General features: G+C 47.3%; 1 protein-coding gene across 1 annotated transcript; it reads left to right on the forward strand.

The window, feature by feature from the left end:
- The first annotated feature begins 21,868 nt into the window (after positions 1–21,868).
- On the forward strand, positions 21,869–24,722 carry LOC147668905 (uncharacterized). The gene is made up of 2 exons (XM_086948357.1): positions 21,869–23,291; positions 23,783–24,722. The coding sequence occupies exon 2, from the start codon at positions 23,787–23,789 to the stop codon at positions 24,720–24,722; it is 936 nt and encodes a 311-aa protein (XP_086804483.1). The 5' UTR covers positions 21,869–23,291; positions 23,783–23,786.
- Positions 24,723–25,217: the final 495 nt, after the last annotated feature.

Raw genomic sequence — 25,217 nt, forward strand, 5'->3', positions numbered from 1 at the left:
CCCTTCTTGGGTACCAGAAAGTAGTGGGAGTAACGACCACACCCTACTTCTGGCCCAGGAACGCGCTCGATGGCCCCCTTGGCCAAGAGGGCTGTAACTTCCTCTCAAAGAAGTGTCAAGTGATCCCCCGACACGCGGTGGTACTGTGGTGGCATGGCTGGAGGGGTCGCCTTCAAGGGGAGGGAGTAGCCCCTTCGGACGATTTGCAGCAGCCACCTGTCCGATGTGACAATGCGCCAGTGGTGGTGGTGATGGCGAACCCTGCCCCCCACTGGCGTCACATGGGCCTGAAAGCTCGGACTAAGAGGGTTTTGAGGCTAATGCTGCAGGGGCTGGTGTGGACTGGCCTCGGGGTTGTCCCTGACAGCCGCCACTGCGGTTTCCACGTCCGCCACCCCGCTGGACGGTAGTCTGCGGCTGGCAGGACGTGTGGGGGTGCCCCTTCATTGGCCACTAAAGGAGCGAAAAGCAGCAGTTTGCTGGCCGTTGCTGGCCGTTTGCTGGCACAGGGCCGAGAGGCCCAAGGACTTGGCTGTAGCCCTGGAGTCCTTAAAGCGCTCAAGCGCATGGTCTGCTTTGTCCCTAAAGAGGCGACGGCCATCAAACGGCATGTCCATAAGGGTGTTTTGGACATCAGCCAAAAAGTTGGCGGATCTCAACCAGGCGTGGCGACGAATCGCCAACCGTCGTTGCCATCGCTCTGTCTAGTGAGTCTGTGATACCCAGCCCACGCCGGATGGAGTACCGTGCTGCATCTCAACCCTCCGCAAGGGCTTGGGTGAGTTTAGTCTGGACCTCCACCGGACATTGTGGCAGCACGTACGCGACCATGTCCCACAAGAGGCACGCGGTGTTGACTGACCGCAGCCCTAAACTCAGGGATGAGAATACCTTTTTTCCCGTATTGCTCGTACCTCTTGGATTCCCGATCGAGGAGAGCCGTCGGGAATGCGGTCTGTGAGTTAGAGGCCTGGATGACCAGGCTCTCGGGGGTGGGGTGGGTGGACAGGAAGCAAGGATCGCCCGGAGCCGGGCGGTGGAGTCTGGCCACGTTCCTATCTACAGGCTGACCTGTAGCGGGCTTGGACCAAGTGCCCAGAAGAAGGTCAGACAAGGCCTCATTAAACGGCAGCAGAGGCTCGGCCGAGCTTGTCTGCGGTTTAAGGACCTCAGTGAGTAGGTTAGTTCTCATGGCCGCGACGGGGAGGTCCAGGCCCAAGGCCTTGGCCGCCTGCGTCAGCACCACACTGTAAGCAGCCCCCTCATCCGTAGCCATGCTAGGAGGTGATACAAAGCCAGTGTCCGGCGAGGTGTCCAGACCACTGGCGTCCCCTAGCTCACCTGCCCAGTCCTGATAAGACTGGCACTCCTGTGCCAGAGGGTCCTCAGACCCCTCCCAATCCGCCGCGCCACCCATCACCTGAGACTCAGGATCAAAGGATGGGGCCGGGTCATAGAAGTAGAAATCTCCCATCGGCGTCCAGAGCGGTGCCGGAATGGCGCCGGACCCGAATCAAGGGAGGGATCAGGGACGGTGCCGGTGGCACCCTGGGGGCCGGCGAGGTCATAAGGTCGACCGGCGACGATCCGGATCCTGTGGGGGCCTGCGGCGCCGGGACCGAAGTCACCGGCGGCGTCGGGACTGAAGCACACAGTGGCGTCGGGCCGAAGCGCCCGACCCTCTGGGGTCACTGGGCCCGAAAGCGCCGCAGAGCACGACGGAGGAGTGAGTGACCTCATGGCCGTGAGGAAGGCCTCAATCTCCTACAGCGTCACGTTCTGCCCAGGGACCGACTGGCATGAAGCAGGCCGCAACGCCTGCGGCTCCGTTGGAGCCGCGTGGGCGGTGTCGCCCAAACCCCCGGCAGCATCACGGGAGCATCGGGGGAAGTTGGAAGAGCGATGACGTCTCTTTGACTTCTTGTGCTTACCTGAGGACTTCGAGCCCGAAGACCGAGGACGAGTCCCGGAGCTATGGTGGCTCCGACCCTGCGACCGGTCCCTTTACCTCCTCGCGGACCGGGACCTCGAGCGGCGCGGGCCAACTGCCGGAGCTCAAGTCGCTTGCGGGACCACTCCCGGCTAGCTTTAGACGAAAGGGCCCGGCAGTCGGAGCAGGCCATGTCGTCGTGGTCAAGGCCCAGGCAATGAAGACCCCGGCGATGGGGGTCCGTAACCGACATCAGTCGGTCGCAGTCAGCGCAGGGCTTAAACTAAGGCATCCCTACCGGCACAGTCGGAGTCGATAGACTTTGAAAAGGATCAAAATATTTACGTCATCCCAGCACCAACGACGCCGATGACGGACGCGGAGCCGCAGACGACGCCTAGGGGTACTGCTACGCAAAAGTTTCTGGATCCAGTCTGACGCCTGGGGATATTCTAAGGTAAGGAATCTAATACTAACCTGTTTTTTTCAGATAGGGCCTGCCGCATAACCTGCTAAATCCGAAAACAATCCGGCACCTTGAGGGCAGAACAAGCAAGAATAGGCTTGGGAAGCCATGGAGCGAGAGAGGGATCATCGTTCAGACTCCTGCTAACCACGACAGCCAAGATATCGGAGCGTTGCCTAACTGGATAGCAATGCATCGGCCACGACAGAGGTGGGTGGAGTCATGTAATCCGACGGCTCCAGCGAGGACCAGAGGCAGAGTCTCGGTGCTACGCGACATCCGTGGCAATGGCCTGTCCCCGTTGAGTGCGTGGCAGGGACTGACGGCCTCCTGGGAGCACTGCCCGTGCACAGAGACCACAGCCATCTGCAAGGTGAGACCCCGGGGAGATAGCAGTAGACCCTCCCCGCGTGATCAGTGAGATAGGCATGCGGCCCTGTGGCCTATATCTTGGGGAGCACCAGCGCCGCTTAACCGGAAGGGATACCTCCGACTACATTAGAACGGCAGCGTGGCACTAAAACAGGCTACGGAATACTGATAGTCTGGTGTATTGACATCGGACTTCCGACGCCGGCACGAGCCTTGTGGGGAAAGGGGACGAGAGTGATCCAGACAGCGGCTAATAAGCAGGAGAAGACTCACTCAGGGTAGATCCCAAAGAAGCATCCTTTCTCTCCCCCTCCCCTTAGCGCTACATACACCCGCTCCTGCGGGCAGTTCCGACACAGCGAGGAAGGACGCTGCATAAGCCTGCAGGAGGAGGCATTTAATAAGACTACACACCACAAAATCAGGCCTACTGTCAACCCCCAGTGCCTGAATTCGGACATTTCACACCACATTCCACAAGCGCTGCATGCACATTGGAACTGGGGGTGAAAAGCTATGGAGGGAGAGGAACAGATTTAAGCACAGCCCAGCTGGAACCTGGCAGAGCTACAGGAGAGTTTGGACTTGTAAGTGGCCACTCATACTGCCTGGACTGATGTGGGCGGCGGACTAAGGTAGCGCAAACCCCTCTGACCGCACTAACTTCCAAGGTAACATTAACCACAGTCCGGAGGTATCAAGGCGCTCCCGATTGGTGACGCACTGTCTGGCCTGGGGCTTACAAGGCAGCATGATGAAACCTAAAGGCACTACGACATCCGTCCAACTCAACAAGCTGGACAAATATGCGGTCCCCGCCAGCTTTCGGAAGCAGATGGAACAAATGAAGCGGCACCTGCAGCAGAACCATCTCTCGGATCAATCATGGCAGCGATACAAGCAGTCGGTACCAGCCTGGAGACGAAAATTGATAAGGTAACAATCAAGATAAACCTTATGAGAGCAGACATGCGGAAAACTTCTGAAAGGGTCACGGCTACGTAGGGAAATGTCGAAGAGCTCCAGACTGCTGCACGTAGATTTTAGGAAAAGGTCAAACAATTAATCCACCAACATAGAGAAATGGCACTACACCTGGATGATCAAGTAGGACGAGCCCATCGCAACAACATATGGGTGGTAGGGGTGCCTTAAGGGGCGGAAGGGCCTAGTATGGATCTCTTCCTTGAAAATCTTATCCTGCATCATTTAAAGCCCAAGAGACTCTCCCCAATATTCTTTATTTTACGGGCACACAGAGCCCCGATCCCGAAGCCAAAGCCTGGGACATCACCTCGCACCATTATATAGCACATCTTGAACTTTCGCGAACGGGTTGCGATCCTACAAGCAGCAAGAGTTAATGGAGACCTTCAATATGAAAACGCAACAATCCGGTTATTTCTGGACTTTACTTTGAAGGTACAACGAGAACGACGTTTTTTTGAAGGCATCAAGCGAGCTCTTAGAGACAAGGGACTTAAGTATATGATGTTCTTCCCAGCCAAGCTGAAAGTCATCGACGGAGACAAATACTGGTTCTTCACGACGCACGAGGAAGCACAACATTAACTTGAGGATGGTCCACTCAAGTCCCATAGCCATAGGGAAGAGACGAATCGTGGAAACGCTGAAGGCCACCCTAAAGACTCCTCATTAAGGCTTGGAGACAGGCAGCGGTCACCATCGAGATCCAGAAGCTCCCGCCCCGGCAGTGACACAGCACGTGCTGGAAAATGAAGGACTGCATGAACTACGATGGTCGGTAACTGTCTCTCTTACTGCTTATCGGTGGGGCGGGTGGAGGTGGGGGATTCCCACTCGTATGACCGTATTAGCTCCCTCTCTGCCAGCCTAAAGTTGCATCGGCATCATATTACCAAGCAGTAGAACTTTAAGGACTATCATTGACCCCTCAATGTGACTTGGAATTGCTGCGGGCCCGGGAAGAAGAGACTACTGAGCGCTAACACCACACACCCTCACATTTAATGGGTTCTACTTTGGGGATTATAAGCACTTTGCTATTGGGGTGGTGGGTAGTTTTGCACCTACTAGGCAGGGATGCAGGAAGGGGGGATGGGTTCTTCAGAGGCAGGGAGGATAGGAGGGTATGGACTCCAACTGATTTTATGATCGATTCTGCACTTACCCCCAATATATATGTGAAGTGTACTATTCTGTACCTGAAGATATTCAGACAGAGCAGGGAAAGCGGAATACAGGTTCCGGCTGCAGGAGATATATATTTACAACATGGGAATGTTTTACTTGTTGATGTTTTAAAGGTTATTGGTCTGCAAATATCGATGTACAGCCACTGTGGTAATGGATTCGCAATGACTTTCCCTATCCGACAGGTCATGATGATTTATATCCCCAATGTCTTCATCTGATCCAATAACACAACACACCAAAGTCAGCGCCATCACTCCTCCCCTGGAATGTCAATGGTTTAAGGGACAAGATAAAAAGAGGATCAGGGCTCCAATATCTGAAACGCATCTCCCCGGCGGTTATACTGCTCCACACCTGATGGGCTCCATGTGTAAGGCCCTTGTTTGGTGGGGGGTTCAATTGCTGGCTCATTCAGAATTTACCACATGATCCAGAGGAGTGAGGATTTTAGTGCGAAAATGATTTTCCCTCATTGTCCACCGCACTTTTAAGGATGACCAAGGCCACTTCGTGGCTGTATCACTTCAATGGGAGGGTTGAATATTTAACTTAGTATCGGTTTATATCCCGCCTTTCAAGATTTGGGCAAATTCCTCCTAACACTACCAGACGGAGACCTAATACTAGGGGGAGACTTTAACATGACCATGAATGACGTACTGGACCACACACCTAGCCACCCACAACATCGTGCCAGGTCCCACTGGCTGACTTCTTAGAGGCACATGGCCTATTGGACATATGGAGGCTCCAAAACCCGAAGGAGAGACAATACATGTTCCACGCGGGAGCGCATAATAGCCTCTCCTGCATAGATTACATATTTATGGCCATGGACGGTATGGGGAGGATGGGGGAAACCACACACTTACCCTGAGGAATCTCTGATCACTCCCCGGTAAGAACAGATATCCGAGTACACTGCACTATTCAGGGTCATATATACCCCATTTATCCAGGGTTGCTCCTGAATTCGAAGATCTTAAAAAAATTAACCACTGCTACCACGCAATACTTTCAAGAAAAAGAAGAGTCTGTTTCCTCCTCTATAAAGTTATGGGAAGCTTACAAATCAGTAATAAGGGGTCAGTCTATCTCCCTCATAGAGGGGCACAAATGGGAAAAAAGGAAAGCAATAGAGACCTAAGTACAGCACCTAGAATCCCAACATGCAGCTGAACCCACGGACAAGACAGCGCATACATTACACATGAAGACAAGAATACAAATAACACCTTTGGGCTGATGCCCAGTACCATCTGCAAGCGGTCCAACATTGGATCTATGAGTCCGGAGACAAAGCTGGCAAACTTCTTGCCTGTTTCGACAAGAAAGAACAGGCGCGTAGATGGATAGCACAGATTAGGAACGAAGATGGACTCCTCACGTCGGACCCACAACCCATAGTGACTGTACTTGCACAACACTACAAGCAAGTATACACATCCACGAATACTACCACTGTACAAGAAGCGCTCGCATTCCTTTCTGATATCCATATGCCACGGCTCACGCCTCAAGAAGCTGAAAGTCTAGAAGCAAACATCACGGTAGACTAACTCCAAATAGCCATTTCCAAAATACAATTTGAAGGTATGTTTGCCGCAAGACCCCATAATATTTGGGAAAAAAGAATTAAAGACTCAGGGGGTTAATATGTCCCGTAGTTATGACCGGGAATACCTTGCTCAAAAGACCTCGGTAGCACACATGAAAGTGGCTTGGGAGAGCAGTCAACACTTCCCTTACGTGGACCGGTTACCCAGTCATAGTCTGAGGCTAGAAGTCCTGAAAATGCGAATTGGCATAAACCCATGCTATGCAAATAACGGGGTTCGAAATTTAATGATAGGAAGTAATGGGAAATGCACTTGCACTTTAGGAACCACCTGTGATATGTCACATATTTTATTAGATTGTACGAGATTTTTAGACTTTCGAAAGGAGTTTTTATGTCCGATTTTTAAAAAATATAAGATTACGCACAGAATGCAAGCTGCCACTCTTTTGGTGGAAATGGAGACTTTAGATATAGCCTGCGCGTTGGGGAAATATATGAACAAAGTTAGGTGGTTCCTCAAATGCGCAGAAGAACATGTATAGTGTAGCCCTTATCCCTGAATAAAGGTAGAGATACTAAGGGACAATAATAGTAAAAACTGCATTCTGAAGAAGGTATATATAGGAAATTTTAGCGATTTTAACAAATAAATGTTATAATACTCCGTTTTAAAAGGATCAAGAGAAGTTAATTTTCAAGTATCTTGAGGTGTAATTGTGGTTTTAATATTATCTTGTTATGCTGCTGCTCTTTTTCTTGTTGAATATTACCATGTTTTGCTGTTGTCCTTTCTCTTATCACGGAATGTGGAATGTACTTTTAAGGTTTTAACAAATCAAATAAAGTTTTGTTTGACTGACTGACTGACAAAATACAATTGGGCAAAGCCACAGGTCCTAACGGAATCCCGATAGAATTATATAAACACACAGCAGATAAGATATCCCCATATTTGTTAAAAATGTTCGAAACTAATTGCGACATAAGGACATTCCTGAGAGATCAACGGCTGGCATCTATTGTGGCCATCCACAAGCCCAGCAGACCGGCAGAGGAATGCACGTCATATCGTCCGATTTCCTTAATTAATGCTGAAGGGAAAATCTTAGCAAAAACGCTGGCGCTTGGACTCACCCATCTCCACACATTGGTCCACCCGGATCAGTCCGGCTTTATGCCCGGCAGAAACACGGCCCTGAATCTTAGATACCTTCATGGTGTATTAGGTCGAAAACACACTATTCAGGACGACGCTGCGGTCATCTTTGGATGCATGGATGGCCTTTGATTCGGTGAAATGGGCCTTTTTATTTGCGGTACTTCAACACTTAGGGTTCAGATCGAAGTTCTGTTCATAGGTACCTTTACTTTATATGGATCCGGTGGCACACAGTCGCTAATAGTCACATATCAAGGGAATTCATCCAAGACAAAGGAACGACACAGGGTTGCCCATTGTCGTCCTTATTGTTTGCATTAGTTCTCGAACCGCTGGCGGCGTGGATAAGATGGCATCACATGGTTCGCGGTCAAAAATGGAGGGAGGAGTGGGAAGACAGTATCTCTCTCTATGCGTACAATGTATTACCGTATATCGCTTCGCCTACGCGATCACTGCATGCTTTACTTAATATCTGCGCTGTGTATGGCTCTGTCTCCGGGTATGCCATCAACTAGGATAAGTCAGTGTTGTACATATTAGATGGGCTGCCCCCGTGTCTCCCAAGAGGCTGCATGGTCCAAATAGTCATGGACAGTTTTAAGTATCTTGGAATACATATAACCTTGGATTGCGACACATTCCTGACACTTCATTTACAAGCCCCTCTGCAAAAACAGAAACGTGATATTCAGCATTGGAAGGCACTACCACGCACCCCATTGGGTACAGCGGCTCTTGTTAAAATGATGGCCCTGCCCAGATTTCTTTATGCCCTGCACAATACCCCATCTCCAGTCCCTGACTCATATTTTAGAGCGGTGAACTCGGAGGTGGTGGTTCTCCTATGAGACAGCAAACCAGCAAGAGTGGCAGCGAATACATTGGTGAGGAGCTGGTATGACTGCGGGATAGCCCTGCCTGATATTAAAGCGTACTACTGGGCTTCGCAAGTTACGGTCATTAATCAATGGCTTCATGTGCCAGACTTAGACCCAGCCTACCACCTCGACAGAATGACTCTAGGGAAAGGTGGTATTAATAGAGCGCTTTACAACACTCAGAAAGCCCGTATCCTTATGGGCCCAGCGTCGCACACCATCCGTATCTGGTGCAAAGTGAACAAACACACTGACAAACTTGCGAAACATACACCCTTGTGGGACACAAACTTGGAATGCTAGGCAATAGTAAAGGGTTCCAAAAGTGGGATCTGATCTGCATCTCCCGGCAGGGGGATCTTTGGCATAATGGGAAAGTAGTCAGTTTCACCCATCTGCAAGAACAGTATTAAATGGCTCCAAGCGAACGGCTCAGATATTTGCAAATTAAACATGCGATAGAAACAGACCTCCCCACAACTGAGACGCTCCCGGAATCCTCCCTCTTAGAGGACCGATTACTTACAGACTATATGCAAAAAAAAGCGACTTCACTGACAAAAGTCATTAACAACCGACCGGACCCACTTGTCTGACTCAAGGAACTTTGGCATCCGAGGTTGGAGATATGGAAGAACCTGACTGGAACGAGGCGCTGGCCTCGCCAAAGGAGGTGGCAATCTCCTCTAGACTGCAACTGGTGCAATTTTAAATATTACACAGGACCTACTACACACGGACGGTACTAAACAAGATGGGAAGGGCCCCTGACCCAAGCTTTTTGCGTCTCTGTGGAGACAAATACCTATTATCACACCTTAGGGGACTGCCCAAAACTTACGTCATACTGGGAGGAAGTGGTAAGCGCAATTGCAGACATCACCGAGAGGTAGGTCCCGCTTGAGCCTCAGTGCTGCCTTCTTAATGTCTAGGGTCCTACAGATCCTACTCACGGCGAACGCCTGTGGGTAACGACTGGCATGACAATAGCTAAACGGAACATAGCGCAATAGTGGGGAACGGGAATTTTACCAACGGTAATGTAGTGGTGTAGGGACATGGATATGGTCATGGTAGCAGAGAAGGCCACGTTTATAAATAGGAAATGCCATCGCAAATAGGCTAGGGTGTGGGGAAAGAGAACATATACAGGGGGAACATCTGTACGTCCCCAGAAGTTGATAGAGATTCAGATGAGGACATGTAAGGTTGTGAAATCAAATGTGCACCAATGCAGAATTGTTTATCAAGTGACTGTACAGAAATGACATTGTGATTGTACAACACATGCAGATCGTTGCAGTAATAAAAATTCTATATAAAACCCAAAGATCCCAGACATCACATAGTCCCAACTTAGAAATTGGTTTACTGTGCGTATTCCAGGTGCATTACACACAGCTGGGCCTCAGCCGGTAAACCACAGACAAAAGCATTCAACACGTTTCAGTGGCTACTGTTCCTTTACTACCACCTTCTTCAGGACCAGCATACATTAGAAATTAAAGGGCATCTATTATCTACAAAAACATAAAATCAAAAATGACCATTAGCACAAAGCAAATTTGGCATAGATCATTATTTTGAATGAATCTTACATTATCTGTACAACATTTTCTAATATTTATGTTAAGCCAAAGCTTCGAATGAAGCACCACATACAGGCAGACCAGTTGTTCTATCCAAAAAAGGCCAACATAGGCAAGAAAGACTCACATCCACGCCACATTCACGCATAACTGCTCCATATGCACAGGTATAAATATTGTCGGTTGCCCCAAACTAACCTCCCAAGGCAGTGGTTCCCATACTTTTTCGATCCTCGGCTCCCTTGAACTATTGGCCATAAGCAGTGGCTCCCCATTATGTTACTATTTTTAGTGGGTGAGGGGATGCAAGCCCTGCCTCAGGAGAATTTCCATTTGTCTCCCTTAAAATAATTGCCATGAAGGTATTATAATAATAAATGCAAATAAATACATACATAGCAGTTGTTTAATAAAAATACTTTTATTGGTTTAGTCACAGTACATTCAAAACAAAGTTTACCCTTACAGGCCAGGGCAGGCAATAATAGACAGAGTACCACCCTGACTGTTCATGGGCAGTAGGCAATTAACCTGAACTCTTTATTTAATCATAATAAATATTTATATTTAACTGGTAAAGTTCAAGACTAAGGATACCTAAATCCAAAAGATGTTGAGGAAAGTCATGACAGTGACCTCATAAAATTGTACTGCATTCTAGTGTCAAAGACTATGTTATCCGCTATACAGGCCATTCCTCAAAAATGCCAAATAATTGAAGGTAAAAAAAAAGAGAAAAAGATCTGAAAATCTTCGACACTACTTCTGGACCATACTTGCAACTCTTAGATTGAATTTTCCACCACTTGGAACAGTTGGCTTCCCCCCCCCCCCCTTTTTGAATTGGTTTACTAGAAATATTTAATTTTTGGAATAAACTGTTTTTTTGTTCAAATAAAAATGTCCTACCGATTCCTGTTAAAAGAGCAGTGATCTCTTGCATGCTTGGACTATGGTGGGACTAGTTTCCAGTTATGTTAAGATATTCATATTTCAGCAACTATTTAGGAATATGTTCAATATTTGAGCCTTGAGCTTTTTTTCTCCTAATCAGCTCAGATTGCTCACATCAATCACCACAGATTTCTGTCATCTTTTTATGTTGTAAAAATGCAGACCTCCTGTTCAGAGTGACCATGAATTATGTGTTTAAGAGCTATGTTCAAATATGCTCAGAATTTTTATTGAAAATACAGGGCTTGCCCACATGCCTCCAGGAATCAGAAGGTGACATGAAAAGCTTCTCTCGGCACCATTTTGGAATGGGACAGGTTAACTAACTGATGAAAACTGTGCAGAGAAGTATCTCCCGCATGCTCTTATTCCACACCACTTTACCCCAGATTCGGGCGCTGGGGAGTTTACGTCTGAATCAGAATATGCATGAAAATAGGAATAATTGCCTAAAATGTAAGTTTAGGAAACACTGGCTTAAATATCAGAATTGTGATAGTTTTCAAACAGATTTGAATCTTGCCATTATAAGTGCAATAGCATTTCTGCTTCCTTTGATATCCTTTCTTCAAACAGCTCCGTGTAAATGTGTTTAATTGAGAGGGTTATAATGATTTTAAGTTATAATAAAGTAGTTTTTGAGTCAAACATGGAACATTTCCGGATTGGCCTGCAAGGTCGTGTTTTGAACTCACTAAATTACTTGGCTGCAGCAGCAACTTGATATAACTGGTCTTCAGGGTTGTGACAAGTGAGGGCGCTGCCAAAAACGTATCTACAAATGGTATTTTATTTTCTGGTTTATGACAGGCCTGTACTGTGAGGTGAAAAGGAAAATGCTACTTACCAGTATGCATCTGTTCTTGGCATGTAGAGCTGCAGATTCACACACTATGCACAGATCGCCATCTGGTGTTGGGCCCGGATGTTTGCAGTTTTTGTCTTGGTAAAGTCTTTGGAAGTCACAAGATAGGTGACTCCCTCTGTAAACAATAGTGCGCATGAGCATCGACTCCATCTTCAGAATTATTTTTTGCCAAGAAGGGAAATGATGGAGTTTTGTGAGAACAGAAAGATGTCCATGTATGTTGTATCTAAATAAGAGAATACTGGAACAGATCAAGGTAGCCAGGGAGGTGGGTGTGTGTGAATCTGCAGCTCTACATGCCAAGAACAGATGCATACTGGTAAGTAGCATTTTCCGTTCAAGGCATATGAGCTGCTGATCACACACTATGCATAGATTGTAAAGCAGTACCCATTCCTTAGCGGCGGCCGCTAGTATCTGTTGCACTTGTTTGAAATAGTGTTTTGAGTACAGCCTGGCCCACAGTAGCTTGATGTTTTGTTGCACATCTACACAATAGTGTTTTGTGAATGTGTGCGGTGTAGACCATGAAGCTGCTTTGCAGATGTCATCTAAGGGAATGTGGCTTTAGGAGGAACCGATAAGGTAGGTTTCGCTTTGTGATAGCAAATTTGTATGCACTTAACAATCCACCTTGCTATCCCAGATTTTGATATGGGGTTGCCTTTATGTGGCAGTGAGAAAGATACAAAAAGTTGTTTGGTCTTACGAAAAGGTTGTGTTCTCTTAATGTAATAAAGCAATACTCTTTTAACATCCAGAGTATGAAGAGCTCATTATGCGACTGTTTGTGGTTGCGAGAAGAACACTGGCAATTCCACAGACTGATTGAGGTGGAAGGGAGAAATAACTTTTGGGAGGAACTTAGGATTGGTTCGGAGAACAGCCCTATTATGATGCATTTGTAAGAAAGGTTCTTGAATAGTTAGTGCTTGTAGTTCACTAACTCTTCTGAGAGAAGTGATGGCCAATAGGAAAGAAAACGAGTTACTTACCTGTCACTTCAGTTATCCAGTATTGGTATCTTTCATAGATTCACATGCTTAGAATCATCCCCGCCAATGAGGTGGGAGTACAATAAAACATATACATTACAGTCATAATAACATTATACTATAGGCTACTGTGGAAGTCACTACATTAGCCTATCTTAGTCCTTTTGCAAAAAGAACCAAACTTGGAAACCAGCCAATCAGGTAGCAGCACCCTCTTAGAACCTTCTCCACAGAGAGGCAAACCCTCAGATCTTCGTAGCACAAGTGACAGTAAGTATGCCATAATGATAAGGTAAGCCTCTCCGGGGAGGAGTGTGGGTTGCATGTGAATCTATGAAAGATACCAATACTGGATAACTGAAGTTACAGGTAAGTAACTCGTTTTTTATCCAGTATTGGGGTATCGTTCATAGATTCACATGCTTAGAATCAGAATAGCTAGCAGTAAAGAATACTCAGATGCATAGTGGGTGGTGGGTATCAAAAGAAAATCCAAAAGATACCATGTTAAATCAACGCAGAAGTATTTACACATTTCTATTGTAATAAAGAGCAAGCCATAAACATATGCAATTAATAGTTATATGCAACAAAGACTTGACAATAGCAGAACTAATATACTCTTATCATATAGGCTTACCTTATCTAAAAAGGTTTCTTAGTACTGCTTGACCAACTGCTGACTCAGCCTCTGTTGCCAGATCCAGGCAATAATGCAGAGTAAATGTGTGCACACTTTTCCAGGTTGCAGCACGGCAAATCTTTTCCAATGACACACCAGCGAATAATGCTGTAAATGAGGACACTGCCATGGTAGAGTGAGCTTTAGGCTTGTTTGATAACGGATGTCCAGACTTGCAATGGCAGAATTAATAGTGGATGCAATCCACCTTGAGAAAGTAGCCTTCGTTACTGCTGATCCTGCCTTATGACCACCATAATAAATAAATAACTGGTCCGATTTTCTGATGGACACAGTCCGAGAAATGTAGAACTTCAAGCATTTTTGATATCCAAGGTAGGCAAAGATTTTTCCGCTGAGGAAGACGGATTGGGAAAGAAAGATCGCAATATCACAAGTTCGTTGAGATGGAATGAAGTAGGAACCTTGGGTATGAACGTGGGATTATTTCTTAAAAGGACATAGTCATTGGTAAACTTTTAATACGGTTGTCTTACAGTGAACGCCTGCATTTCACTTACTCTTTGGGAAGAGGCGAGTGCCAATAGGAGAGCTGTCTTCCATGAGAGATATTTTAAATCTGCTTTAGGAATGGGTTCAAATGGAGGTTTCATTCGTTGCTGTAGAACTAGATTCAGTTTCCATTCTGAAGGAGGAGCCTTAATAGGTGGGAAAGTTCTAAAAAGCCCTTTCAGGAACTGTTTAATGAGACGATTGGAACAAAGGGATGCCGCTCCTGTGGATCGTCTGTATGTAGAAATTGCGGCTAGATGCAATTTAACAGAAGCAAACATGAGACCAGACTAAGACAATGACAATAAATAAGGTAGAACCTTATCAGGAGAACATTTCAGCGGATGTAAGTTCTTGTTGCTGCACCAACAACAAAATCTCTTCCATTTGAAAGCATAGGTCCTCACCGTAGAAGGAGCCCTCGCTCTATTCAGAATGTCTCTGCAGTCTTGAGGTACATCTATCCCCTTGAACTCCGAAAATCCAGAAACCATGCATGGAGTTGCAGTTGGGCTGGACGAGGTTGAAAAATCTGGCCTTCGCTCATTGACAAAAGGTTCAATGTTATTGGAAGGTGGAATGGCTTGAACTTGGAGAGAAGGGGAAGTTCTGTGAACCAGTGCTCACCTGGACATTTCGGTGCAATTAAAATCATGCAGCATGGTTCCATTTTGATCTTGCGCAGAAGTCTTGGGATCAGGGGGAAAGGGAGGGAATGCGTAAGCGAAAATCCCCATCCATCTCATCATGAAAGCATTTCCCCAAGAGCCCTTCTCCGGTTCCCAGCTTGCAAAGAAAAGGCACTTCCGATTGTTCCTGGAGGCAAAGAGATCCAGATTCGGCTTGCCCTACTTCCGAAAGACATTCTCCAGAATCCTTTGATTCAGTTCCCATTCGTGGCAGGATTTTGTTGTCCTGCTTCGAGTGTTTACTAAGGTGTTCTGGACTCCTGGAAGATGTTCCACCTTGATCGCAATATCGGCCAAGAGAAGCCATTACCAAATGCTTTGAGCTTCTTGGGACAGAATGTGAGACCCCTTGCTTGTTTAAATAATGCATGCAAGTGGTGTTGTCAGTTCTGATGAGAACTGTAGAACCTTGAAGTCTAGGCAGAAAAGACTATAGAGCCAGAAAAATGGCTCGAAGCTCCAGAAAGTTGATGTGCATCTTTGCCATTGCTGCAGACCATTTTCCTCTTATGCAGAGATCCTGAAGATGCGCATCCCAACCTTCTAGGGAGGCATCTGTTGTGAGGATGAAATCCGGTACTGAAGGATGAAAGCTGAGCCCAACTGAGGCATTTTTTGAAAACCTCCACCAAGAAAGAGTTTTGGAACCACTGATTGTCCAGCTCCTCTTGAATTGATCTCATTCTCAGCCACGTATAAGGCACTAGCAAAATCTCTGATGACAATATCCCCAGAAAAAACTGGGCCATCTTGATTGAAGCGAACTTCCTTTTTAAGAGGTCTGATGCCAGAGAAACAAGGCGAGATTCGCTTTCTTTGAACAAGAATGCTTTGTCTTGAACAGTATCCAGTTTTGCCCCTAGAAATTGAAATGTTTGGGAAGGATAGGATTGACTTTTGGACGTTGCGATAGTCCTAGAGAGTGAAAAACTTGCAGGCATTTTGCTGTTGCGAGAGAAGCCTGACGGAAGGACGGAGCCTTTATCAGCCAATCGTCCAAATAGGGGAATAATTGGATGCCTTGTAGCCTGAGATGAGCTGCTACTGGAGCTAGAAATTTGGTGAAGACTCTTGGAGCAGAGCATAGGCCAAATGGGAGGACTTTGAATTGGAAATGTGCACCTGCCACAGTAAATCTTAGGAATTTTCGATGTTTGGGATGAATTGGGATGTGGAAATATGCATCTTTAAGATCCAATGTGGTCATGAAGTCCACATGATCCAGAAACTGAAGGATTTCCTGGAGTGTTACCATGAGGACATACTTTTTCTGAAGGTATTGGTTCAGCATTCTCAAATCCAAAATTGGTCTCCATTCCCCACAGTTTTTCTTTATTAGAAAAAAGCGAGAATAAAATCCCTTTCCCGTCTGAGAGCGCAGCACTTTGGCTACCTACATGTCAAATCCAAAATACCGGTCGGTAAAGGCCGAAATGGGCCGTTACCGACCGGTATTTGGTGACCTACTTCTGGCCCTAGGAGTGTAAACCTTTACAGGAGCACCGTAGTACTCTCGTTACCTAACCCACAGGAAGCAGGTGCATAGGTCCCAAAGTGTGTCGGGTTTCGTCGTGGAGATCTATGGAGCCTTGGAGAAAAGATGCTGCAGGCGGCCAGAAGAGAAGAGTACGGTTAGATCCAAGGGTGGATCGAAGATGAAGAGGACCTGAAAGCAGAGGGGACAGAGTCTGGGTCACTAGCCAGTGACCAGGAAGGAACCAGGATGGAACCAGGTGATGTCGCGTTGCAATCAGGTGCTGATGGGAAGCTTGTCTCTGCAGCCACGTGGACCAGGAGGTGTCGACGACGACCAGGAGGCAGGCAAGGACTGTCCCACGAAGGCTCTCGCTGTCGGCGGTGTCAGCTTCAGGATTGGAGTCAACAAGCCTTGGCAAAGGCAACCCATGCAGGATACGATGTAGGCTTCTTACTCAGACCAGCATGGTCCGAGGGGCTGCTTCTTTTGAGAAAAGCAAGGGCCAGTCTGGAGCAACCGGACCAGCGGTGTAGTTTCAAAGAATCGTCGCCAAGATGGCCACTAGCCAACGGGCAAGTGACCGGGCGGACGCGTCGAGCAGGAAAATGCAAAAGGGCCCCACACAGAACTCGTGGAGTGTGCAGGGCTGATCTTTAGTGCAGATGCTGCTCGGGGCTGGGACTTCTCAATCCCCAATGCACAGCTTCGAGGAGGCCTCGGGGGCTGCACAGTTAGCAGGTCGCAGACTTTTCAAGATGGCCGGTCCCACGTCTCTCGTCGCTTCCACAGATCTCAGCTTTGCAGGGGCTGGGATCGGGCTTTTGGATGTCTGGGAATCCGGTTCTTGTCAGGCTCTGGGCTCGGGCGGGCGGCGGCGGCAAAGCAAGTCGTCGATCACTGGATGGTGCCTGCTTGTGAAGGGTGGTCACTCCTTGATCACAAGGGAGATTCTTCAGTCATCCTCTTCCAAAGTAGAGTGATGAAGGTCCAGAGTTTCGTTTCAGTGTTTCAGTCAGGATAATCTAAAGTCTTGGAACTCAGCTCCTACCTATATACCAATCTTAGGGGCTGGATTACCTGCTAGGTCCCTCCTATGGGTGATAAGGGAAGGGGGTGGTTACACCCCTTTCCCTTTGCCCAGTTTTGCGCCAGAGCTGGGTTTGGAGTGCCGCAGCACCGGTTTGAACTGGCCTATGCATGGGACACCTTGTGTACCACAGGCAGTGTCTCAATCCTTTCAGCCCTCCCTGTCCAAATACACAAAATCCTGTCTGGGGTAGTGCCAGCACCTCCCAAGGCAGGAAACCTAGTGTCCAAGCCTCCCTCGCTGGAAGGACTCCCAGCAGGAGGAGGTCAGACTTGTGTCTGTGGCAGCAGCATCCATTTTGTGATGCTGAGGCTCTGGTTAACTTTAACCGGGAATAGTAGGAACTACATGTCTTCTCCCTCTAGAAGGGTGGAATGCTACCCCCCTTGCCAGAACTGGCGAGGGGGTAGTATTCTAAATCGTACGAAACCTTACTCGACATGTTTTCATAAAGCCAAACCAGAGTAAGCATCTGACCGCGAGGTTCATAATGCACTTAAGAGTACATGGTATGGCAATATCCTAGAACAGCTATAAGGACATGGTTCCGAAAGCTGCAGACAGGCTCAGCTCATGCTGGAGCACCATCTCACATAAAACCAAGCACTCTGCCTCCAGGATTGTTAAGGGCTGCCATACGAGTGACTTATAGGTGTATATGTGTCTAGAAATAAGGTTAGATATAGGTATACTATATATAAGCAAAGGGTGATTACACCACCTTGCCCCAGCTGAGTGATCAGCCAGTTGTGTCAATTTGGGTGGCCAGCCAGGGGTGGCATAATACATGCAGCAGACCCTGGTAGGCCTTGGATGCACCTATGCCCTGGGTACCTATAGTACACTGTTCGGGGGCTCATAAGGTGACCCAGTATCCAATTGGAGCTGTACCTAGGGTACATGGAGTCCATTTTAAAGAGAGAGCAGGATCCCAGGCCAACTAAGTCGAAAACCAGCTAAACACTAGGCAAAAAATCTGGGGTAACCATAGTCAGGTATCCACCTTCCTACAGACGAAAGGTGCATTGTCGTCGACGGCGGTGACACTCACCTGAGGAGATTTCATCATCGACGGAGGCTCAGAAAGGGATTTTGAGGCAGTTTTCAAAGAATTCTTTACCTTTACTCCAGATTTTGGCTCAGAAGACAGAGGATTTCTCTTTTTTGGAGGAAGAGGGACCAGTCTCAGAGTGAGATTTCTTCAGGGTCTTACTCGGTCTCTCAGGTGGATCTCCAGATCTATCCCTCTTCTTGGCCAGAGGGGTGGACACCTGAGGACTATGCCTTCATCACCAGATACCACCTCAGATGAAGCCTTCCACTTCTCCAGCCAAACTAAAAGTCTTCCCTCTCTGTCCTTCAAGGTCTTGGCTGGAAAGGTTCTACAGATTCTGCAATCCTTGACCTGCTGGGTAAAGGCAATACATACATTCCTTAGGTGGATCCTCAAAGTGCAATCTCTTCTTCCCATATGAAGAACAAGGTAAGAACAAGCTTTTCTTTGAAGAGTCAGACATATTTTCTCTTCGAGAAGTGAAAGTAAGGAAAAAAATACCGAGCAGAGCTTAGGGAGACTCCCTGTCACACGAGGTGTGGTAGAAAATCTGAGGGTTTGCCTCTGTGGGGAAAGTTCCAAGAGGGTGCTGCTACCTGATTGGCTGGTTTCCAAGTTTGATTCTTTTTGCAAAAGGACTAAGATAGGTTAATGTAGTGACTTTGCTATCTACAGTAGCCTATAGTATAATGTTATTATGACTGTAATGTATAGGTTTTATTGTACCGCAAGACTCACACCTTGTCGGCAGGGATGATTCTAAGCATGGGAATCTATGAAAGATACCCCAATACTGGATAAGCAACCTTCCATGTTAAAAACTGTAGCTCATATTTATGTAGCGGTTCAAAGGAAGGACCCATTAGTCTTGTGAGAACTATGTTTAAATTCCACACAGGTGAGAGTGGTACTCTGGGAGGAATTATTCTTTTAAGGCCTTCCATAAATGCTTTGATGGGAGGTACTCTGAAAAGTGATAAGTGTTGCCTATTTTGTAAATAGGCTGCTATGGCTGCGAGGTGCAACCTAATAGATGTATAGGCTAAGTTACACTTTTGGAGGTGTAGTAGGTAACCTATGATGTGTTGGATAGACACATCTAGGGGATGGATGGTGTTATGACAATACATGACGAATCTTTTCCACTTGGCTGCATAGCAGGCTCTAGTGGTGGCACGTCTAGCCTCCTTAATAAGGAGGGAAGTCGGGGGGAAGGTTAAGGTAACTGAATTCTAAAACCTCAGAAGCCAGATCGCAAGGTTGAGCTGCACTGGGTCCAGGTGTCTGATCTCTCCACGGTTTTGGGGTAATAGGCGTGGGGAGAGGTGTCGTTTTTGGTCCAGAACCACTGACCGTTTTAGTAATGTGGTGTACCAAGGTTGTCTGGCACAAGTTGGAGCAACTAGAATGAGTCAGTGAGTGTTGCTGTGGCTTGCGCACCACTAGTGGCATGAGGAGGAAAGGGAGAAAAGCGCATGCAAATTTGCCTGACCAATTTATCCATATCGCATTGCCTTTGGACAATGGGTGTGGATATCTGGCAGCGAAGCTTGGGCATTTGGCGTTTGTGTGTGGCAAAGAGATCTATCTCTGGCTGTCCCCACATTTGAAAAAATGGTTGAAGAACTTGTGGATGAAGTTCCCACTCAAGAATCTACTGTGTTTGATGGCTTAACAGATCGGCTATGTTGTTCTGGACTCCCAAGACTTGTTAGGCTAGGAGAAAAATGTTGTGAGGTGTAGCCCATCTCCATATGCTTTGTGCTAGTTGAGAGCGCTGCAGAGAATGTGTCCCGCCTTGTTTTTGTATGTAGTACATGGCTGTCATATGGGGAACATCCTTTACAACGCGGATTTTACTCCGCAGTACCTTTTCATCGCTTCTTTTACAACGCAAGTCGTAACCACGACTTGCGCTGGAGGGCGCTACAGGACAAGGAATAATTTAATTTACTATCCAACACCTTCCCTATTGTATGTAGGCTGGTGTTGGAATAGTAAATAAAAAAATTCCTAAGTCCGCACCCCTCCAACGCAAGTCGTGGCAACGACTTGCGTTGTAAAAAACGCGTTGTAAAGGTACGCGTGGTAAAACCATGCGTGGTAACGTCGTACATCCCCGTCATGTCTGTGCGGACTAGGACAGCCTTGCCTGATATTTGCTTCTGGAATGCTTTTAGGGCTAGGAATATGGCTAGTAACTCCAGGTGGTTGATGTGGAGTAACTTCTGTTGAGGAGTCCACCTGCCCAGCATGGCGTGATGTAATAGATGAGCTCCCCAGCCGGAGAGCGATGCGTCCGCTGTCAAGACAATCTGTGGCACTTGCTCAAGGAACAGTCGCCCTTTGGAAAGGTTTTTGGTGTTCCACCACTGCAGAGAGCGATGAGTGTAACCATCTACCAACACCAGATTTGTTAGCTGACCTTGAGCCTGGTTCCATTGGTGTGCTAGGCACTCTTAGAGAGGACGCATCTGGAGTCTTGCGTGAGGCACTATGAATATGCAAGAGGCCATCATCCCTATGAGCTGCATGAAGAATCAAGCTGGAAGTGTTAAGGCTGAAATTTGGTTATGGGGGTTTGCATGCTTGATATACTGACTTGACTGGGATAGGGAAGCGCTTTTGAGGTGTTTATTGTTGTATGTGGGACGGTTGTAGAGGAGACTTTGCATGGTTTACTGTAAACCCCAAGTTGTTGAGTAGTTGAATAGTGGCGTGGGTGTGATGTACACACAACTGTATGAGCTGGCTTTTATAAGCCAGTCGTCCAAATATGGGAAGACGTGAATGGGTTGTCTTAGATGAGCTGCAACTACCACCAGGCACTTGGTGAATACCCGGGGTGCTGTGGTGACGCCGAAAGGGAGTACTTTGAATTGGTAGTGTTGACCGTCCACTACAAACCGGAGATATTTCCTGTGAGATGTGTGAAGGGGAATATAGAAGTAGGCGTCCTTGAGATCTAGCGTGGCAAGGAAGTCGAATTGTGAAGGAAGAGGAAGGACCTGCTGAAGTGTGACCATGTGGAAATGGTCTGAGTGTATTTACAGGTTTAGGGGTCTGAGGTCTAGACTAGGTCTCGTAGCCGTCCTTTTTTGGTATGAGAAAATACAGAGAGTAAACTTCTGTGTTTTGTTGCTGCAGGGGAACTGGTTCTATTGCACTCTCTTGTAGGAGGGAGAGGACTTCCTGCTTGAGCAGTGATAAATGTTTTACAGGCATTGGGCGCTGTTTAGGTGGTATGTTTGGGTGGGTAGAGGTAAGTTCCAGACAGTAACCTGATTGAACGATTTGTCTCACCCACCTGTCTGTGGTGATGTTGCTCCAGACAGGAAGGAACGGTTGTATTCTTCCCCCGACCGGAGTGGAGTGGTCTGGAGGGAGCGGAGGGAAGTCATTGGGTAGGGGTGGAGGCAGATCAGGTATTGTTGGTCTTGCCTCTACCTTTAATATTGTTGCCTCTGTCGCCTCCTCTCTGGTAACCTCTGGTGAATGTAGACTGGGTGTGAGCCTTAGAAGAGGTGGAGGGGTTATCAGAGGAGTAGCCTCTAGAGGTGCCTTTGTAAAAGGAACTTCTGGGAGCTTGCGATTGCAAGGCTCCCATTGATTTAGCTGTGTATGTCTTTCTTCCTCTTTTTAAGTGATGAATCTACATTAGGCCAAAATAAGTGTTCCTGATCGAATGGCTGGTTTAAGATCGAACTTTGTACTTCAGGTTTAAATGCGAAGCCAAGCAGGTCTACGCAGGAGAACACTTGTGTTGACTGCTCTGGAGGTGTTATCTGCTGCATCCAGAGCACAACGAATGGAGGCGTTAGTGATGTTTCCCTCCTGTATGAGGTCATTGGACCTGTTTTTATATTTGTCTGGGAGTGGCTGCAATAGGATCTCTAGTTCATCGTAATGTGCTCGATCGTACCTGACTTACAGAGCTTGAGTGATACACCATACGTTAGCTGCTTGTGCCACTGTTCTTTTGCCAGTGGTGTCCAAGAGTTTGGACTCTTTATCAGGGTTGAGCATCCCCTGATGTCTGAGAGTTGGTCCTTTTCCTAGCATTACAGACTTTCTAGGGAATCTAAATGTACGGGCCCTTAATGTAGGCTAGGTCCGCAGGGGCAGCTTTGTACTTTCTCTCGATTCTGGGGTTAATAACAAATAGTTTCCTACCGGTCGGTGTAGTTTTGCAGCTTGAAGATCTTTCTGGATTCACTATGCTGTGCATAGTCCACCATCTAGTGGTTGGAGTTCGGAAAGTGCTTTGTATTTTATTCTTTTTTTTGCTGTGGGAGGTTGCGAAACCTGATCCCTCTGGTGAGGCTACAACCCCCATTGTGTGTGTGCAGGCTCTCAGATTATTTTTTCCCCTTCTGCCTTGCAATTTTGTCTCATTGCTTAATAAGTCTACTATATATATTGCCTAAGGGGCTGAGAGTGCAGGGACACTTGTCGATTTTCATAAGGTGACTTCTTTATTAATATTATCTACATATTGACATGTACACACCTTTTTTATACATGTATGTGTGTACATACGTATGCAAACATCTCTCTCTCTATATATATATATACACTTGTTTACACTGTGTATATATATGAAATAGCATTTGCACTTTATTGATACAGTATCCACCGTTACAACATGACGTTAATCCAGGGATTATCCCGAGAGGTGTTTGAAATGCACAGTCTGTTGTCTGTATCTATTAGTAGGTGCATCATGTGACCACTAACCTACCAATTGGAAAGTATTCCCACTTAGCACTAGCACTTTAAAAATTGCCTTTTTCCCAGCCTGCGTCATGTGATCAAGGCCTCTGTGTAGGCCGAAACGTCATGCTGTGTGCCGCTTCCTCGAAGGTACAATAAAGAAAAGATTGCTCACTGCACCTGAGGTCTCCTTCCTTCTTCCTGCGCAGCGGTCTCCAGCATTTGGGCTCCGGGCGAGAGGTAGCTGAGGATTGTTTCATATTGCCAGACCGGCAGTGTGCTTCGCCGGTATTTGGATGACCCCTCCCCTTGCTCGGGCGGAACTACAGGAAGCCGAGACCTCTGCTGACCCGGAAGTCGTTTGTCTCTCCCGGTAGGGAGTAATTGTTCCTGCCCCCGGTTACTGCAAACGCTGCGCTGCTAGTGAACCCGTTGCGGAGCCTGCCGAGCGTTTTGCTTTGGTTGAGATTCTTCGGCTGGGACCAGCGAAGTGGCGCAGAGAAGAAAACACCGGTAAGGAGAGAGTGTGCGCTACTGTACGGCGGCTTGCATTTTGCAGTGATCGCCAAAACAGCTGTGAGTGCGCATCACGCGCAATTATTACTAAGAGGAAGCGGCATGTCGGCAGACGCACTGAAAGCGAGGGAACAGGCAGCGCTTAATGCGTTTGATGACTCCCCGGCCGGGGGGTCAGCGGAACCATCCAGCTCAAGTGCACCAGCAGTCGAAGTTGTTAGCGTTCGTGAACATTTTAAAAAACTGGAGAAGTTGATGAAAAGGGAACTCTCCAAGTGGTGGGAGCACCGTTCACTGAGTCGCTACCTGGAAGTGAATAGAATACCACGTGGCCTGCGGGTTATGTTGGCCCCAAGCTATGAGGATCCAGATCCGGAAATGCTCCGTGAATGGGCTGATTGCAACTTAGAATCATCACGCAAACTAGTCCAAATACTGGTCCGCTACGCGGAGAGTGACCGGTTAAAAACACAGGCAAAGATTGAGGAGCTTAACCTGGTCATAGAAGCAGCCAGTATTGACTGTCCTAATGAATGCAACAAACTCAGAGGTGACATGATGGCAAGGATTCAGAAGGAAGAAGAATCCATCAGCAAAAGGAAAGCCTGGAAATTCCAACGCGACAAGGCTGATTATGCTGAAGGTCGCATTTTCACCTTTGCGAAAAAGTATGATGCCATCAAAGCCTCACGGGGCCAAAAAATTGCAACTACCGCGGATCAATCAAACAAGGCTCAGGGAACAGCATTGCAAGATGATTCATCGGAGTCCAACCTGAGTTCAAGCGTGAACAGCGACTCAGACTCCAACTCTGCTCAATCAGGAAGGCAATTGGGGTTTACAAAGCTCACGCCAGCAGAGGAGTTGGACTGTGTGAGGAAAGACTGGCGAGGGACCCTACGCCCGAGAACGCAGTCGCGCTCAGGAACAAAAAACTCAACGCAAAACGCTACCAACGTCGCAAGGCCAGATCCAGAGCAAGAGCCAAATCAGCAGAAGAGAAAGAAAAAAAGTGCAAAAAGATGGAACAGGAAGTGAACTTATTATCTGGAGCGAAGGACGTTGCCCCCTCCATTGTCAACTTGACTGACATGGTCCTGTCCGATTCTGAGATTAACATCCTGTCTAAAGGTCTTACATTTTGTCCTCCTTGCGATCTGAATTATGCGGACACAAGAATTGATCTTTATAGATTTGTCCGCAAAATAAAGCTACAGAAGCATTTTGCTGGAGGTAAAACCCGCAGCAGCGTCACAAGGGTTGAAGCTGGAGAAGATGGATTGCAGGCCCGTGATTTGCCAGGCTTGGAAGCCCTTGAGTCTCTCAGATCGGAGCAGTCATCTTCACAAGCTACATCTGGAGGTGAGCCGAGTAGGGTGGGGGGACTCACGTCCTTTAAACCGCGCTCAACGTACACACCTGTTATGATCTATGATAATCTTGACATTTTTCACGATGCAGTGGTCAAAGACATTAAGTCACTACACTCCAAAGTGCTCAACTCTAAACGGAAAAGATTTTCACAAAATGATC

This window comes from Lissotriton vulgaris, unplaced genomic scaffold, assembly GCF_964263255.1.
Source record: "Lissotriton vulgaris unplaced genomic scaffold, aLisVul1.2 SCAFFOLD_956, whole genome shotgun sequence".
In the NCBI taxonomy this organism is placed as follows: domain Eukaryota; kingdom Metazoa; phylum Chordata; class Amphibia; order Caudata; family Salamandridae; genus Lissotriton; species Lissotriton vulgaris.